At 36.1% G+C, this 19,964-nt stretch overlaps 1 protein-coding gene across 6 annotated transcripts in view; it reads left to right on the forward strand.

Moving 5' to 3' along the window:
• The window catches only part of DZIP3 (DAZ interacting zinc finger protein 3), a 104,356-nt gene that overhangs the window by 31,131 nt on the left and 53,261 nt on the right, over positions 1-19,964 (forward strand). For all 6 annotated transcript variants that reach the window (XM_074363088.1, XM_074363099.1, XM_045507183.2 and 3 more), the window contains 5 exons: positions 9,291-9,405; positions 14,633-14,752; positions 16,131-16,232; positions 17,629-17,721; positions 18,476-18,528. In XM_074363088.1, the coding sequence (XP_074219189.1) occupies positions 9,291-9,405; positions 14,633-14,752; positions 16,131-16,232; positions 17,629-17,721; positions 18,476-18,528 (483 nt within the window). The remainder of the gene's footprint in view (positions 1-9,290; positions 9,406-14,632; positions 14,753-16,130; positions 16,233-17,628; positions 17,722-18,475; positions 18,529-19,964) is intronic.

The following is a 19,964-nucleotide window of genomic DNA, read 5'->3' on the forward strand; positions in this document are numbered from 1 at the left end:
GCTTATAATGCATTGAAAGTGTCCAAATGCTGAGTTTGGGAGTATTGGGTATTACATATTTAGTAAAATTGTACAGGGGAACCTATATGGACTACCTGTTCACTTCCCACATGTAGATCCTTAGCCATTTGTAGCATCATTCATTTTTTTTAACTTTTTTTATTGATTTATAATCATTTTACAATGTGTCAAATTCCAGTGTTCAGCACAATTTTTCAGTTATTCATGGACATATACACACACTCATTGTCACATTTTTTTCTCTGTGAGTTATCATAACATTTTGTGTATATTTCCCTGTGCTATATACAGTGTAATCTTGTTTATCTATTCTACAATTTTGAAATCCCCGGCTATCCCTTCCCACCCTCCACCCCCCGGTAACCACAAGTCTGTATTCTCTGTCTGTGAGTCTATTTCTGTCCTGTATTTACGCTTTGTTTTTGTTTGTTTGTTTTTGTTTTTGTTTTTTAGATTCCACATATGAGCGATCTCATATGGTATTTTTCTTTCTCTTTCTGGCTTACTTCATTTAGAATGACATTCTCCAGGAGCATCCATGTTGCTGCAAATGGCATTATGTTGTCGGTTTTTATGGCTGAGTAGTATTCCATTGTATAAATATATCACATCTTCTTTATCCAGTCACCTGTTGATGGACATTTAGGCTGTTTCCATGTTTTGGCTATTGTAAATAGTGCTGCTATGAACATTGGGGTGCAGGTGTCATCCTGAAGTAGATTTCCTTCTGGATACAAGCCCAGGAGTGGGATTCTTGGGTCATATGGTAAGTCTATTCCTAGTCTTTTGAGGAATCTCCACACTGTTTTCCATAGTGGCTGCACCAGACTGCATTCCCACCAGCAGAGTAGGAGGGTTCCCCTTTCTTCACAGCCTCTCCAGCATTTGTCATTTGTGGATTTCTGAATGACGGCCATTCTGACTGGTGTGAGGTGATACCTCATTGTAGTTTTGATTTGCATTTCTCTGATAATTAGTGATATTGAGCATTTTTTCATGTACCTATTGATCATTTGTATGTCTTCCTTGGAGAATTGCTTGTTTAGGTCTTCTGCCCATTTTTGGATTGGGTTGTTTATTTTTTTCTTATTGAGTCGTATGAGCTGCTTATATATTCTGGAGATCAAGCCTTTGTCGGTTTCACTTGCAAAAATTTTCTCCCATTCCGTAGGTTTTCTTCTTGTTTTACTTCTGGTTTCCTTTGCTGTGCAGAAGCTTGTAAGTTTCATTAGGTCCCATTTGTTTATTCTTGCTTTTATTTCTTCTAGGAGAAAATTTTTGAGATGTATGTCAGATAATGTTTTGCCTATGTTTTCCTCTAGGAGGTTTATTGTATCTTGTCTTATGTTTAAGTCTTTAATCCATTTTGAGTTGATTTTTGTATATGGTGTAAGGGAGTGTTCTAGCTTCATTGTTTTACATGCTGCTGTCCAGTTTTCCCAACACCATTTGCTGAAGAGACTGTCTTTATTCCATTGTATATTCTTGCCTCCTTTGTCGAAGATGAGTTGACCAAAAGTTTGTGGGTTCATTTCTGGGCTCTCTATTCTGTTCCATTGGTCTATATGTCTGTTTTGGTACCAATACCATGCTGTCTTGATGACTGTAGCTCTATAGTATTGTCTGAAGTCTGAGAGAGTTATTCCTCCAGCCTCTTTCTTTCTCTTCAGTAATGCTTTGGCAATTCTAGGTCTTTGATGGTTCCATATAAATTTTATTATGATTTGTTCTAGTTCTGTGAAATATGTCCTGGGTAATTGGATAGGGATTGCATTAAATCTGTAGATTGCCTTGGGCAGTGTGACCATTTTAACAATATTGATTCTTCCAATCCAAGAGCATGGAATATCTTTCCATTTTTTAAAGTCTTCTTTAATTTCCTTCATCAATGGTTTATAGTTTTCTGTGTATAATTCTTTCACCTCCTTGGTTAGATTTATTCCCAGATATTTTATTACTTTGGGTGCTATTTTAAAGGGGATTGTTTCTTTACTTTCTTCTTCTGTTGATTTATCGTTAGTGTAAAGAAATGCAACTGATTTTTGAACGTTAATTTTGTAACCTGCTACCTTGCTGAATTCTTCAATCAGCTCTAGTAGCTTTTGTGTGGACCTTTTAGGGTTTTCTATATATAGTAACATGTCATCAGCATATAATGACACTTTTACCTCTTCTTTTCCAATTTGGATCCCTTTTATTTCTTTCTCTTGCCTGACTGCTGTGGCTAGGACTTCCAGGACTATGTTGAATAGGAGTGGTGATAGTGGGCATCCTTGTCTTGTCCCAGATTTTAGTGGGAAGCTTTTGAGTTTTTCACCGTTGAGTACTATGCTGGCTGTAGGTTTGTCATATATAGCTTTTATTATGTTGAGATATGTTCCCTCTATACCCACTTTGGCGAGAGTTTTTACCATAAATGGGTGTTGAATTTTATCAAATGCTTTTTCTGCATCGATTGAGATGATCATGTGGTTTTTGTCCTTTCTCTTGTTGATGTGATGTATTACACTGATTGATTTGCGTATGTTGAACCAGCCTTGTGTCCCTGGGATGAACCCCACTTGGTCATGATGTATAATCTTTTTTATGTGTTGTTGGATTGTATTTGCCAAAATTTTGGTGAGGATTTTGGCGTCTATGTTCATCAGTGATATTGGCCTATAATTCTCTTTTTTTGTAGTGTCTTTGCCTGGTTTTGGTATCAGGGTGATGGTGGCTTCATAGAATGAGTTTGGGAGTATTCCCTCCTTTTCAATCGTCTGGAAGAGTTTGAGAAGGACTGGTATGAGTTCTTCTTTGTATGTTTGGTAGAATTCCCCGGTGAAGCCGTCCGGTCCTGGACTTTTATTTGTAGGGAGGTTTTTAATTGCTATTTCTATTTCCTTTCTAGTGATCGGATTGTTCAAGTGTTCAGATTCTTCTTGATTCAGTTTTGGTGGACAGTATGTTTCCAGAAACTTGTCCATCTCCTCTAGGTTATCCAGTTTGGTTCCATACAGTTTTTCATAATATTCTCATATGATATTCTGTATTTCTATTTTGTTTGTTGTAATTTCTCCATTTTCCTTTCTTATTTTGCTAATTTGTGCTCTCTCTTTTTTCTTCTTTGTGAGTTTGGCCAGAGGTTTGTCGATTTTATTTACTTTTTCAAAAAACCAGCTTTTGGTTTGGTTGATTTTTTCTATGGTCTTGTTAATCTCTATTGTATTTAATTCCCCTCTGATCTTTATTATTTCCTTCCTTCTGCTGCTTTTTGGGGCTTTTTGTTCTTCTTTTTCTAATTCATTCAGGTGGTGGGTTAAATTGTTTATTTGAGATTGTTCTTCTTTTTTGAGGAAGGCCTGTATCGCTATAAACTTCCCTCTTAGCACTGCCTTTGCTGTGTCCCATAGGTTTTGAGTGGTTGTGCTTTCATTCTCATTTGTCTCAAGGTATTTTTTAATTTCAGCTTTGATTTCCTCATTGATCCATTGTTTTTTCAATAACATATTGTTTAATCTCCATGCTTTCCTTTTTTTCTCATTGTTTCTCTGTTGTTGATTTCCAGTTTCATAGCATTGTGGTCAATAAAGATGCTTGAGATAATTTCTATCTTCTTAAAATTGTTGAGGTTTCTTTTGTGCCCAAGTACATGATCGATCCTGGAAAATGTTCCATGTGCACTTGAAAAGAATGTATATCCTATTTTTGGGGGGTGTAATGCTCTGAAAATATCCACCAAATCTAGTTTTTCTATTGTAGTATTTAATTTCTCTGTTGCCTTGTTTATTTTCTGTCTGGAAGATCTGTCTAGTGATGTTAATGCAGTGTTAAAATCTCCAACTATGATTGTATTCCCATCAATGTCCCCCTTTATCTCTGTTAGTAATTCTTGTATGTACTTAGGTGCTCCTATATTGGGTGCATATATATTAACGAGTGTAATATCCTCATCTTGTATCACTCCTTTAATCATTATAAAATGTCCTTCTTTATCTTTCTTTATGGCCTTTGTTTTAAAGTCTATTTTGTCTGAAATCAGTACTGCAACACCTGCTTTTTTGGCTTTTCCATTTGCATGGAATATCCTTTTCTATCCTTTCACTCTCAATCTATATGTGTCCTTCTCCCTAAAGTGGGTCTCTTGTATGCAGCATATTGAAGGTTCTTGCTTTATTATCCAGTCTGCCACTCTGTGTCTTTTGACTGGAGCATTTAGTCCATTAACATTTACACTAATTAATGATAGATGTGTGTTTATTGCCATTTTGAACTTAACTTTGCAGTTGAATTGGTATATCCTCTTTGTTCCTTTCTTCTTCCTTTTGTGGTTTGGTAATTTTCCTTTGTATTTTCATGGATTTTATTTAATTTTTGTGGATTAATTTAATCCTTTGTAAATTTTTGGCTTGTGGTTACCCTTTTTTGTAAATCTATTAACCCATTACTATAACTGTTTTTATTAAACTGATAGTAACATGATCTCAAACCCATCCTACTGTTAAAAAAATTTTTAAAAGAAAGAAAAAGATATTCTGTATTTCCCTGCCTCCCTCTCCCACTCTCAGTGATTTGTATGTCTTCTTTTATAATTTCATGTTTACTTTATTTGTAATTCATGAGTTATCACCTTTCCAGTTGTGAGTTTCTCATTTCTGTAGCATCCTGCTGCTTTTCTATTTAGAATAGCCCTTTCAATATTTCTTTTAGCATGGGTTTAGTGTTGCTAAACTCCTGCAGCTTTTTCTTGTCTGTGAAACTCTTTATTTCTCCTTCTATCCTCAAGGATAGCCTTGCTGGATAAAGGATCCTAGGCTGCATCTTTTTTTCATTCAGGGCTTTGACTATATCTTGCCACTCCCTTCTGGCCTGTAGTGTTTGTGCAGAGAAATCAGCTGAGAGCCTTATGGGGGTTCCCTTGTAACTTACTCTTTGCTTTTCTCTTGCTACCTTTAGAATCCTTTCTTTATCCTTGACTCTGGCCATCTTGATTATGATATGTCTTGGTGTGGGTCTATTTGGGTTCTTCCTGTTTGGGACCCTCTGAGCTTCCTGTACTTGGATATCTGATTCCTTCTCTAAGTTTGGGAAGTTTTCAGTCATGATTTCTTCGAAAACCTTTTCAATCCCCTTTGATCTTTCTTCTCCTTCTGGGACCCCTATTATGCGAAGATTGGGATGCTTTATATTATCCCATAGGTCCCTTATGCTATTTTCATTATTTTTTATTTGCTTCTCTTGTAGTTCTTCTGAATGGGTGCTTTCTGTTGCCCTGTCTTCTAGATCACTAATTCGTTCCTCTGCATTATCTAGTCGGCTTTGCACAGCTATTAGATCATTCCTCATCTCTGTCAATGAGTTTACCCATTCTACTTGGCTCTTCTTTATAGCTTCAGTTTCATTTTTGACATATTTTATATCTCTAAACACTATCTCAATTCCTTCAGCAATTCGATCACTCCTTTTTTGAAATCTTGATCTAGTAGGCTATCGATGTCTATTTCGTTGATCTTTCTTTCAGGGGATTTCTCTTGTTCTTTTAATTGGGAAAGGTTTTTCTGCTTCTTCATCTTGCTCATACCTCTCTGGCACTGTGGTTTATGAAGTATCAGTTGTTTATTTTGGTCCTTAAGGATTTTATCTATCTAATACCTATTTAGGAATAAAACTTAGGAAAAAAAGAAAAAAAAAGAGAGAAAGAATTTTAAAAGAAGGGAGAAAGAGGGTTTGAAAACAGTGTATAATGAATAATAGAAGAGCGAGTTGAAGCAGAGTATTAATCAGGTTGAGACGTCCTTTTAAAACCTTTACCAAAAAAAGGGGGGGGGAGATGAATAGATGTATTTGAAACCTGTGTCTAATCAATAACAGGACATCAAAACCCAAGAGAAATAGAAATGCATTAAGAAGTAAAAATTAAAAGAGTAACAGAAAATAGAACAGGTAAAAACAGATTTTAAAAAAAAAAGGGGGGGTGGGTTTGTCGGTGTTCTCCTGGAGTCTGTGTGCTTTTAATGTGAAGTCTTTCTGTCTTCGTCCTGTTTTGGAAGCTCAGCTTGCTGTTTTCAGAGGCCTTCCGTTGGCGCCCTCTTCTGTGCTGCTCCCAGCACCTGTCGGCAAGCGGATCGCGCCTCCTCCTAACACTGGGTCAGGTGCAGCTCTCTGCTGTGGGCGGGCGGGTCGCTGCCCCTCCGGATGCCGCAGTCAGATGTTGCAGACTGGCCGGGTAGGAGGGCGGGTCGTGTCCCCTCCCAGCACCTCGGTCAGGGGCTGTGTTCCTGCCCGAAAGGCGGGGGGCTGCTCTCGCTCTACCTGCGCCGCCGGTAGTTCCGCTTTCTGTGCGGCTGCGCGCTCCGCCCTGGTCAGCGCTCCGCAGGTGGGCTGGGGGAAGACCGAGGGACAGCCTTGTCCCTGCTCCGAGCCACAACCCAGCTCCTTGTTTGTCTTTGTGGAGCAAGTTCTCTGAGGGACCAGGATGGAAGGATCCTATCTGCCCCGGGCTGCAGGCCAGTCTCAGTCTGGCCTTTGCGGCTGCTAAGCCCTTAGGTGCGGATGCAGGTTTCGCCCCCGCCCCCGCCTGGGTGCTCATCGCGGAGGATATGGCGGCTGTGCCTGAGCCCCGCCTCTCTTCCCCCGAAAACTTTCCGCGGGTTTTCAGAGATGGGGTTGTGCACCCTTCCCCCGAGAGCACATCAACCTTGCTGTTTTATGGAGGGCCCAGGTTGTTCTGCCCTGTGCACCCACAGCCACAGCGCGCAGCCCCTTGCGTTCCCCCGGGGCTGCCTCCGTGCAGCCGCCCCCGTCCTCCGCCTGGCTTGTGCAGCCTGGCCCTGCCCGCAGCTGCTGGCCCGCGTCTCAGGCTGGGTGTTGGGGGAACGCTCTGTGCCCATTTAACTTAGTTCTGTTAGTCAAGGGCTGCTCTGTACAGATCCGAGCCTCGGAGGCTCCCCCTCTGTCCTGCTGGCCTCTCAGTTGGAGAGGGGAGACCCAGCGAGCGAGCGCCAGTCCTCCTTTGCCGCTCCCTCCCCGCGGGACCCGTCCCGTGCTGCTTTGCCTTTTGTTCTTTCTTTTTTCCTTTTCTCCTACCAGATTTTTGGCGTCTTTATCATTTGAAGAGGGCGATGTTCTCTCAGAGTTCTGCAGGTGCTCTGGTTGGCTGAGTAGGTCTGTAGATGTGGGTCTTGGTGTATTTGTGGGAGAGGGTGACCTGCGAGCGTCCTTCTACTCCGCCGTCTTCTCCGTCTCCACATCATTCATTTTTATTTGCTAAGCATTTATCATATTTTGGAGACTATTCTAGGTGTTGGGGACAAAGTGGTTTACAAAATAGACAGTTCTGTCCTCATGTAACTGACAGTATAGTGAAGGTTATAGACCTTAATTAAATAATCAGTTATATCAGTAATCAACTATGAAATGTGATAAAGAGCTGTGAAGGAGGATACAATGAACAATTTAAGTCTTTACTGGAACCCTACAGGAATCAGAAGTCTCCTTGAGGAAATAATATTTAGCTGAGATCTTAAGCATGAATTAGGCAAAGTTTATTTATGCAAATCCTTATGAAGGATTACTGCTGGGCCTGACCATTGGATCCCTAAAAGTGTCAGTTTGTGGTAGTTCTTTGATTTTGTAAGGTTGATCCTCTATCCTCTGGCATGCTTGTTTTTTACAATCTGGAAGACTTCCTGCTTCCTGTTCATTAGCATGATGTCATCAATATGGTTGGCTAGTGTTATGCTTTACAGAATGTCAGGGTGATCAAAATCCCTTTAGTCTATATTGAGAAAATTAGCATAGCTCTGAAACAAGACAAAGAATCTGTACTTCTGTCCTCTCAGATATGTGAACTGCTGTTTATTTTCTTTACTGATGGGCAGTGGAGAGAATCCGTTTTCCAAATCATTGACACTAGAAAGCCCAGTCATCTGGCTGCATCATTTACTTTCATCCCTGGCCTATGGAGAATAACCACCACTGAGCTGCTCAAAGACACTGATGTCCTTCTCACTCTGTATTTCTTATTGTGTTAGTGGAAGGAATGTCCTCTGGGCCTTTCCAGAGAACCTTGCCTAGTGGTGGATTCTGTGGTCTTACGTAGTGAGTCCATTCCAACATCTTTATCTCCCTGAGCTTTCTTTAATATTCTGCCAAGAAATTTTCAACATTTCAACCTCAATTACTAAAGGCCATTGTTACGTCCATGCTTCAAGTAGACGTCTCAACAGCATGTTAGGACTGGCTTCAGGTGTCCTTGCTAGGAAAGTAAATACTGAATTATGGGAGAGTTGTCCCATATCAATATGCACTTCCTTATCCAGCTGTATATTTGTCCATTGGTTCAACGGTCTTTACATCCACTCCCGGACAAGTTCCTACCGGTACATACTAGTCGAGTTCTACAATGCTTAAGGTGAATAAGCTTTTTCTTCCACTGTTTTCCAATTTGGGCTTTGCTTATACCTGATTTTAGATTTTTTGGTCTATAGGCAAAGAGTAGAGCTAGGGGAGGATCTTGAGAAGGAAAAACATCATCTTCTGAGACATGTACCTTAGATGGTGTTTTTGCATGGTCTGCTTGTTCCCCTGTCAGAGCCCTGATAGTACAGTAGTCCTGTTGGGTCTATGCTTTTGGTTTTTGCTGTTGTTCTACCCTTGCAATTAAATACTGGGCCTCATTTTCTGTATAGTCTGCCCTTATATTCAGAGTTGATCAGGGTTCTTTAAATGTTACCATAGTGACCTTTTAGCTTTCCCTGGAGTATTCTTGGTTATAGTAGTAGTCCTGTTGAGGCTGTGTATTTGGTCCTCTTTAGTAGTTTTTTACACTTTGTGATTAAATCTGGGCCTGATTTTTCAGCATAGATTATCTTTATGGCTGTAGGAGATGAGGGTCTCTTTAAATGCTGCCCATAGAGGCCTCTGTCTTTCATTGTGTCCTGAGTTAACAATAGTTGGCTGACCTGTGCCTGTCATTCTTTCTTCAAGGCTTCCAAGACAGTAAACAAAAGCCAACCAACTCTACAATCCCTTTAATTACCATGGCCCCCATACTGTTCAAGCTTGAACTACTACATAATTTATTGCCTTCCCTTCCACCTGTATTTCATCCCCATCTACCACAGGTGAGAGTCCTGGTGTTTGTATTTCTATAGCATGCCAGAGGTTATCACCATCCTGCTTATCAGAAAAAAAAAAAAGAAAGAAAATGGGTTACTTCTTGTCTTATTGGTAAACTATCTAGTTACAAAGTCTCATTCAAACTAACTTTATTTTAAAATTCTTTGCAGATATAATGGAGGACTGCTAGAATTTCATAAAAGCTTACAAGAAATAGGAGATACAGATGATCATTGGTTTGACATAGATCCTACGGAAGATGAAGATTTACCTACAACTTTTAAAGTAAGAAATTATTGAAGAATAACATTTCATCTGTGGCTAATCAGAATCATCTTTGATAAAGTACAGTTTATGCTAACTATCATTCTATAGGAAACACGTTCTTTTATTGGACATTAGCTTTTTATATAAGAAACAACCTTGATTCCATTATTTAGTGCAGAATGTGCAACAAGTAGAGAGAAGTGAGGAGGCTGTGTCAGCATTTCCAAATAACAAGAAGATTAAAAGATGTACCAGTTCAGTACTTCAAATGGTTAGAGCTAAATGTAATAGTTAACTTCTTTTTTGTAATTATGTTTACCATTATTTTGTTGTTGATTTGAATTTTAAAAGTACTAAATGCTTACTTCAGAAATCTTGAAAAATGTAAAAATGCCAAAGATGAAAGTAAAATTCATCCATATATTTCTTCAAATGGAGAAAACATTGTTGGTGTTTTCATGTATGTCTTTCCATACATACATGTACACATACATGTGTTTAATACTCTTATTTTTAGTAAACTGGTATGATATATGCATTGATTTGTAATATGAGAATGTATATTATTGTGAATTTCCCATTGAGTAGACTATTATACAGTATAATTTTTTCATAGTCCATTATAAAACTGTTCTTAAATTTGCTTAACCAGTTCCCTGCCATTGAACATTTAGTTTATTCTAAAAATTGTTGCTTTTCTCTATTATGGAAAGTGATCTGTTTGTATTTCTCTCATCATTCCCTTAGTAAAAATATTTAAAGGTGGAATTGTGAAGTAAATATTTACACACTTGTAAAGTTATTTGTATATATCTCATTTTCTTCTAGAAAGCTTGTACCAGTTTATATTCTTAAGACAGAGCATGAGAGTTTCCATTTCTCCATACCCTCTGGACGTTCTTTACTTTTTGGGTAATTTTTACCCATCTGATAAACTGTAGTGGTCACTTTTTATTTGTTTAATATGAAAATAGCTACACTAGGTTTCTCTTGATTGGTATTTGAATGATATAATGACATACCTTCTAAACTTTTACTTTAAACCTTTCTGGATCCTTCTATTTTAGCTGACTTTAAGGCCAAACACATTCCTCAAAATAAAGAGGGATGTTTATAAAAATAAAAAAATTTAATTTTCTAGGAGGCTATAACAACTCAAAATTTGTATATACCTAATAATATAGCCTCAAAGCATTTGGGGCAAAAACTGATAGAACTAAAAAGAGAAATAGAACACTCCCAATTTCAGTAGCATATTTTAATATACCTCTCTCAGTAATCAATAGAATAAGCAGACAATTTTTGATGTTTGCCAGGATAATCAAATGACTTTTAACTTTGACTTAATAAAGTCATAATTTTATACATTTAAAAAAATACTGAATTTCTGTGTTTACCTGAAGCAGTCCCTACTTGGTCTTGGTTTTCTCTCTTTTCCCTCTATTTTTAAAATATTTTTCTTTCTTCAACTTTTTGTGGTGAAATTTTATTTTATGCAAAGTGATACATGTATGCAGTTTGTCAAATAATATTACAAGTCTTAAAAATTAATAGTCTGTGGTTCATTGTCTCTCATTGTAGTTCCTGACTATAGATAACTTCTTCCAACCCTCTAGGCATTTTCCTTTGATATTTACCTATTTTTTTTAAAGCTCTACTGCTATTTTAAAAATTTCTCCATTTTAGATATTATCTTTTGATTTCCCTCTGTGGCAGATGAGGGTTTAGTAGCTCCGTTATACATCTCCTTCACACACATACTTTTCTTCCCCCATCCTACAAACAGTTATAAGTATTTATTAAATTAGCCTTAGAGTTTCCTTTTACTCTGTTCCTGGGAGTACCCTTCACCTCTCTCCTGTGTAGATCCTCTATTTTTTGGATCTCAAGTTTTCCTCTTTCTAGGTATACTCCCTTGTTTTGGTGGTATAACTCATCCAGCAGCTTCCTAGAAGAGGGTGCTTGCTTGGGAGGTAAATTTTTTGAGACTCTTCAAGTTTCAAAATAATTTATCCTTCATATACTTTATTTATACCTTGCCTGGGCATAGCATTATAGGTTGAAAATCATTCTCCTTCAGTTTTTAAAATTGTGTTTTTGTTATCTTCTAGCTTCCAATAGTAGTACTTTTGGGAAATCAGATGGTGTTCTGATTCTGTCTTTTGCTTGTAACCTGTTTGGTTTTTTTTTTTTTTTTTTCTTTCTTTCTGGTAATTTTTAGGGTATTCTCTGTATCCCTAGTGTTTTGAATTTATGTTTTTTGGTTCTGAATGTGTTTTTTTGGTTTACATTTTATTTATTTGATGACTTCTTCATTTTCTCTTTTCTTTTTGAAATGTTTGTTATTCAGATATTTGACATCCTGGACTGAATTTCTGATTTTATTTCTTTGCCAATTTTTAGTTTTCGTCTTTTTGTTCCGCTTTCTAGGAGATTTTCTTAACTACATCTTTCTACATAGAGCTAATATTCAGCCAGTGTACACTAGTGCTATCATATTAGTTGTTATAATGTTAAAATATTTCCATACTGCTTGGAAAATAGTTGCTACTTTGAAAATAGTTGTGTAACCAGCCACTATTCCAGCTGCCCCGGACTCTTCTCCAGCCCTCTCTCCCCATACTTCTCTAAAATCCTATAATTAAAGTTTAATGTCTAATAAAGCAGAGTGCTTCTATGATCCTGCTTAGGCTCTAGGCTGACATGTTCTTAATTGGTGCCTCTGCCTGTCAGCCCACCAAAGTCCTACTTCCCAGACATTGTAATTAGTTTTTCTAAGGGAACTTACAGGGCTGGCCTGTACCCCTTTATCTGGCACTGAGGAATTTCAGGTGAGTACCACCAGAGGACTGCCCTGCCCCAATTGCTCCTATCCTCATATGTGTCCTTAGATGAGCTCACCTTGTTGTTGGGTTATTATACAGTATAATTTTTTCATAGTTCATCATAAAACTGTGCTTTAATTTGCTTAACCAACACCCATATATACTAGCACCCTAGCAGGGCAGTGTCCTTTCATGTGGTTATTATTTTCAACATTACCCTTGTTTCTATTGAATTTTTAATTTCAGTGATTATTTCAGCTATCATCCACCAAAAGTTTTCTTGTAATGAATTTTTTTAAAATAACATCCTGTCCTTTTTTCATGCACAATGTATTAGACGTAAAAGTCAGCCAGGTCATGTAAGCCTTTGTAAGCCAAGTAAGGAGCTCAGACTCTGTCTTGAGGGTAACGTGAAACCCCTCAAAACTTTTAAACAGTTGGATGATATAATCAAATTGTAGTACCATACAAGTTACAGAATTTAGGACTTTGAATAGTTTCTGTATTTACAGTAAGGGAGGAGTTAAGAAAGTAAAAACTAAAGCTAATAAAATAGTTATAAATTGTAGTGTTCTAAAGAAAAACAAGGAACTGGGACAGAGAAAATGGAGAACACACAGACACACATGTATATCTGCATATATCCATATTTATATGTATGTATATAATACATAATGCTTATCTGTGTCTGTGTAGTGGTTAGAAAAGGCCTCTCTGGGAGGTGATGTTTAAGCTGAAGCAGCAGGTTGATAATGGAACTAACTGTAAAGAGTAGGGGAAGAGCATTCTAAGGTAAATGAGATTGAGTGTGAAAAGGCCCTTAGGCCATGGAGACCAAGTTTGAGGAACTTAAAGTATAAAATCATGTGACTTCTGTAGTGAGTAAGGCTAGAGTTGAATTTAAAGAGATGGACAAGAGATGGCTGAGTATACTGGGTTCAAATTCTGCAGTTTGCAGTCAGTCCTTGGTAAGGGTTCTGGATTTTGTTTTAGGTAGTGGGAAGCCATTGAAGGGTTTTAAGCAAGGAACTGACGTGATCTTGTGCTTCTCTGTAGAGAGTGCTTTGGAGCACAATAGGCAGGGAAGAGGGGAACCAATTAGACAGTTGTTATAGTCAGTAATCTAGGTAAGACATGGAGTGGTAGAATGGAGAGAGAATTAGAAGAGTTGGCAATATATTTTGGGAGAAGACTCAACAGTACTTGCTAATATATTGCATGCAAAGGGTGTTGGAATAGTTTTGCAATGGATGACTTCAAGATTGTTGGCTTGAAGCTGAGTAGATTGTGGTAAATGAGACTATGGAAGTCCCATGAGGACTAAGTATTAACCTGCCTAGTTCACTGCTTTATCCTTAACACCCATAACATTCCTTGACATCCATAACAACCTGGCCCATAACAGGCACTCAGTAAATATTTGTTGAATGAATGAGTATCAGTGGCTGGGGTCAGAAGATGAGGAGTAAGGAACAAGGAACAGATTTGGTAGGAATAATATTGATCAATAGATCAATATTGAACTGTTAAGTGTTAGATATGTGAAATCACAGTAGTTATACACAGTTAGGAGTCCTGTTCTTTTGTTTTCAGCACCTCCACTTGACTGTTGGCTATTCTGACAGGACATACTACTTTCATACTGATAGGTCCTTGAGTTCTTCTCCTTTATTTCTCTCTTATCTTGATATTCAAAATTTCCTTGTCAACTAAGTCAAAACATTTTTATTCTGTATAAAATTGTGAATGTCATTGAGAAATGTTATGAATGCTGACTTGATTCATAAAATAATCTACAGAGGCTTAGTTATCATGTTGTATACCTTCAGTGTGTAAGAGTATGTCCCCGTAAGGGACAGTATTAAGAACCTGTTTAACTTAGACTTTATATTGTGTTTATAAACCTTTAATCAGCATTCTAAAATAGGAAATTACATTCCAAGTTGTAACTCTGAACACTGAAAACATATTTCTGTACCCTACTTCTGCCCATTCTGGCATTGAGCAGCCTGTTGTATCACTATAGTCATCTCACTGCCAATAGGGTGTCCTGGGGGCCACTTCTAGCAAGGACATCTGAATTTCCAATGATTTGTTGTCTCTCTGTTATATCAGAGCAAGTAATTCTTGATAGGAACATGCTAGGTGTTATGCTATGAGTTAGAATGGTGACTAGATGTATAGCTTCAAACAGACTTTTTTCTTTCTCCTTGTTCATATTCAATAAGAAATCTAGTGTTTCTCATTTAGGGCCTTTCTATATATTGTTTACTCTGAATGAGAAATAAGTTCTATGACTATTTTAAAAAAAATACAACACTTTCATAAAAGGATGTAAAATGGACATATCACTTAAGGTAAAATCTTGGAAATATTTTTATTACTAATTCATGAGATATATTTTTATTTTTAAAATTTAGGATCTTCTTAATAATTTCATCAAGACAACTGAGGGTAATATAATGAAGCAGACCATTTGCAGTTACCTAGATTGTGAGCGATCTTGTGAAGCTGACATTTTAAAGAACACCAATTATAAGGTATTATAATTATCAAATAACTTTAAAAAAGTTTTTAATTGTAAAATTGAAATTAGATAAAAATTGTTACACTATCATGTATCAAAATATTGTTTAAAAAGAGTATAATTACAGTGATAATGCAATTGAGAGGTTGCTTGAATATTTCTGAGAACTTAAGATTCATAGTGATCAAGACTTACTTATAGTCTGTGAATCAATAAAATAATGAATTGGCTTTGCTAAGGTTTTTGTAATATTCAAGTGTCTCTGAAGTTATAATAAATATTTCTGCAATTATACAGTGGAAATTATCTAAAATATTCTCTATAGTTAGAAATGTTATAGGTTGAGAATGTTGGCATTTTACTAAGGAGAAAGGTTGTCACTCCTCAAGAAGTATGTTAATAAGTAAGGGTCATTATTTCTTCTGTGCACCTTAGGCAGGGGTGGAGTACACAACACATAACTAGCCTTGATTTGAAGAAATGTGACAATCAAAGTACTTCAAGCCTGGTTCTCTCTGGATCTGTCAGAATAAGACTGTGGGAAATCACAAGATAGGTTGAGATCTGACCATCAGTGCAAATCTGACACCACTTCTATGAGACAATAGAAATCTGAGTTGAAAGGCATGATGTATAAGCAAATGAGGTAGACGAGGAAGAGAAGAAAGCCAGGATCTATTCATTAGGGTAAGACAGGTATTGGGAAGTGTGGACCTGGTGAAATGCAGTGTTTGGGACAGGATAAGTTCAGTCCTAGTTTAGGTGACATGGTGATATGGTCCTGTGGTTTCCCAGGGAGGCATCAGGGTTCTAGCCAAATGTATACCGTGTAGCAGCAGGAAGTCTTGGCCACAAAATTTAGATTTTTGTCATCCAAGAGATGTACCCATATAAAGGAAGCAGGACTGTAGTTCCCAGGGAGGGAACACAGGGAAGGGCAAGAAATCTATACCTTGGGGTAATGCAGTAGCTCAGGAGCCACTTATCACCAAGACAGCAAATCTTAGGTCTAGTGATTGGTGACAGAGGAGTTTGGGGGAATAATTGTATTGAATTGGGGCCGAAGGAAAAGAGAAATGTAAAACTTGAGATGAAGTGGGAGTAGACAGCATGTTCCTCTACAAAGATCACTCAGTGAGTTTCTGATATTTTGTTATATATAGCATATGAAAAATATTAGTTGTATAAGTTCTTGCCTATTTTTCTGTCTTTAGTGATGAAAAAATGACTTACATAGTTCTTTGATTACCAGTGATCTGTTGATAAATTTTCAGTGCCATGTAAAACTCATCTAGTTACAGAATAATTTAAAAAGTGACTTAAGGTGGTATTTTCTATATCTACATGGATTATCATTTTCATATAAACAGTTTATTTTTATTATTTTCCAGGGATTTTTTCAGTTAATGTGCAGTAAAAGCTGTTGTGTTTATTTCCATAAAATTTGTTGGAAAAAGTTTAAGAATTTAAAATATCCAGGTGAAAATGATCAGGTAATATATTTATTCTTCCTTAAAAACTACTACAGCAATTTCCTCATCTGCACTTAATCCTCTTTTTTCCTCTTCCCCTTTCATCTTTCTGTTTACATCCTTTCTCCTTTTTTTACTCCCTCCATTTTTCTTTCCCTGTTCTCTCTGATACTTTTCTTCTCAATATTTGTTCATCATCACCATTTGTTAAATAGGTCTTTGTAGGAAATACCACTGTTAGTTGCTTTGCTTATTTATTTCTATTAATTTGTTATCCTCCCTTTAGAAGTTTATACACAAGAATAGAAATTGTTGCTTATATTCACATAAAATTCATAGAATCAAAGATAGAAGTGCTTAATAAAAAGGACAACTATACCAATTTTAGGGTAAGTTATATTTTAAGGGTATAGAGCAGTGGTACATTTTATAGTCTTCAAAAACAAATTTATATTATTTATATTTACCTGAAGTCATATAACTAAATTGAATTCTTTGCCACGAAAATCGAAGTAGAAATTCAAAGCCCAGTTCTATATTAATTACTCTTCAGTGAGCTAATGGCCTTAAGTTAGATCTATAACATTTGGTTCTAGAGTGTTTACATTGTGCAAACAACAGAGAAACCCTAAACCAACTGTGGTAGAATAGAGAAAGCATTGTATATGGAGTTGGGAGATCAGAGGTCAAGTCCAGATTGAGCCAACTTGTTTTTTTATACTAGGATGAGACTCATTTTTCTAAGCTGTAAAGTGAGGATAGTAATACCTACTTCATAAGGTTGTTGTGAGGAGTAACAGATAAAACAGATGAACTTGCATTGTACATTGTAAAAATCATTATGTAAGGCACTATTATTCATTTTTTAAGCAGTGTGTAAATACTTTTCAGTTTCTTTGATTGTTAGGGCAGTCAATGTTGCTCAACTTTAGAAAGAGAAGTGAAAAAAAAGACCAAGTAACTTAACCAGAGGAAATATCAGGATCAGAAGATAGGAAAAGGACTCAACATTTTTATACTTTCTTTTTCCCTGGAATCTTTATATCTGATAGAAATTCAGTATTCCTTTTTTGCACTTACTTAGTTAGTATATTTTACTTGAAGTTGCTTTCACTGGGGGTAGCAAGTACATTTTAGATTATAATATAACTACTTAAAGATTTTGCAATAGGAACTATGAGAGAAAAGTGTTAGTATACATTTTAAATAGGAAATCCGTTGATAAAAGAAATGAACTATCTTTAAACAGCTAACTCTCAAATGTTTATTCAGATCTTTTGTTTTACCATCCTGCATCATCTGCTTCTAACTTTATTTAAATATAATCAGATTTGCACCTCACTGGGTTTTTTCTAATTTTATTATTTGTATTTTTTTCTATTGATCATTTATTATTTTTTTCTATTGGTAACTTTAGAGTTTTAGTGGGAAAAAATGTTTGAAAGAAGGATGTACAGGTGACATGGTAAGGATGCTTCAATGTGAGGTACCTGGAATTGTCAAAATTTTGGTGAGTATCTTTTTCTTCTTCTTTTTTTTTTTTTTTTTTTTGCTTTCCTTCACTAGAATGGTATTTTTTACTTCAAACAGATTTGGGAATTGTAATAATAGTATTCTAGCCATGTTCTTTTTGATGATGACTAAGCTCTCTAACCTTTTTTTGCTTTGATTTCTCCAAAACCGTATTTAAGTGGTACTAAAGAATAAGAAAATTTAAAAGTAAAGAGACACACACACAGAAACAGACAAAGCAGGCCATGGCTGTACCAATGAGGAAAGTCTGTTATGAACTAAGGATGATAATCCAGTCTATGCCACCTACAGTTAAAAATAATTTTAGACATTCTGAATGTCTTTTTAGTCTTTTATGTAAATATCAAATATCTCAGAGTATTTGTGTTACACAAAATGCACTTAAATGGTATTAATTTTATTTTTTAATTTATAAATACCTTGTTGAAATTTTGGTTAAGTAAATAGACCAAAATTATAAATCTATAAATCTATCTATATTTATGTTTAGATATGGTCTTTTTCGTATTTCAGACTTGGCATTTAAATCCTATAATGATATAAAGTAGAACTGTTTTTAAAATCAAATCTAATTTGTTGTTTGAGTAAGATTGTTTATAGCTTCTGTTTTGTTTTATATTTACTATAGCTTCATTCTCATTGCCTGTTTTCAAATGTTAAGGCTAAGAAGAAACATTAAAGAAATTTGAAAATTGAACTAATTTAGGGCTATTCTTTTCTATCACTTGCAGTTTGAAGTTGTGAGAAAAGATGAATATATAACCATTGAAAATTTAGGAGCAAGGTAAGCTTGCAAGTAAATATTTTACTTTTTTCTGAGCATGTATGTATTTTTCAGTTGCTTCTTTCTTCTGTTTCTATTACTTGTTAGAGCTCCAGTTAATTTAAAGATACTATTAGTTGTGTGAAAAAATTGTATTTAATTGACATTTGTCTACTCCCACTTTGTAGACATTTAAATTCTAAAACAAGAAAGAAGAAATTATGTGGATACTTTTCCCTTAAGTATGAAAATAATCCTTTCCTGAAAACCAAACACATTTTTCTTAAAGTTTTTTAGATTCTTGTGATATAAAAACTTTATTCCTAGCTTTCAAAACTCATCCAGGCCTCCAAGCTTGTCTGACAATTAGGATTGTCCTGTTTCTTAGATGAGAAAACTGTGTCACAGAGGAATATATAATACAAGCTGGGAATTCATAGAGGTGTATACTGTCGCTGTTGAAATTAGAAATTTCAATATAAAAATTCTCCTAATCCATTGACTCTTTTCTTCTGTTAAAAGTGGAAATGTCTACAATTTTTCAATCTACCAAGGTCATTACATTGATATCCAAGGCATCAGTTTTCCCTATGAGCCAATGAAATCCAAATCTTTATCTTTACTATAGATCTCACTCCTAAAATCTAGATCTATCTCCCTGCATGCTGAATATGTCCACTTTTATTTTTCAAAAATGTCTATAGTTAAGCATGCCTACAACTAGACTCAAAGTATATCTGCCCAACACTGCTCTGTAACTTTTTTTTAGGTCTGAATTCAACTTCTTAAATATTGTAAATGCTTCCTTAACTTCTGCCCCTGCAGTTCCACTAAACTAAAGAAAGTTATTTTTCACTTGGAATTCTGAAATAGCTTCTAAACTTGTCTTTCTGTCCCCAACCTTACATTTTTTTCAGTCTGACTGTTCAACAGTCTGTTGTTATGGAACAGTCTGTTCAGCCATCAAAATTACTTTTCTAAAAGAAAATTGAAATATTTCACTTATCTGCTTGAAAATCTTTCAGAGGCTTCTCATTGCTCTTAATTAAGTTTAGACTCCTTAGCTTAGCTCTTTAGTCATGCTGGTCCCTGCTATACTCACTAGTGTCATCTCTTGTCTTTTCTTAACTGTATTAGCACCAACTGTTCTGAGCTTCTTTTAGTTCTTCAGTGTGCCATCTGTTTAACCTCTGGCACTTGCCTAGGATATTGTATTTTGGCTTTGCCTGTTTACCTTATTTGTGTTGCATTAGGTGTTTCAATCACATATTTCCTCTACTTCTATCAAAACATTTACTGAATTCTGTTGTACTTTCTTGGCTATCTTCTCCATTGGACTATAGCCTGCATGAGGGCAAGAATTTTATCTTGAATATACAAGTAGGTATATTCCCAGTACATAGCATAATGCTTGGCATATAGCTGGTGCCCTATAAATACGTGACAGATGTAGAGAT

The sequence above is a fragment of the Camelus bactrianus genome, chromosome 1 (assembly GCF_048773025.1).
Source record: "Camelus bactrianus isolate YW-2024 breed Bactrian camel chromosome 1, ASM4877302v1, whole genome shotgun sequence".
NCBI lineage: Eukaryota > Metazoa > Chordata > Mammalia > Artiodactyla > Camelidae > Camelus > Camelus bactrianus.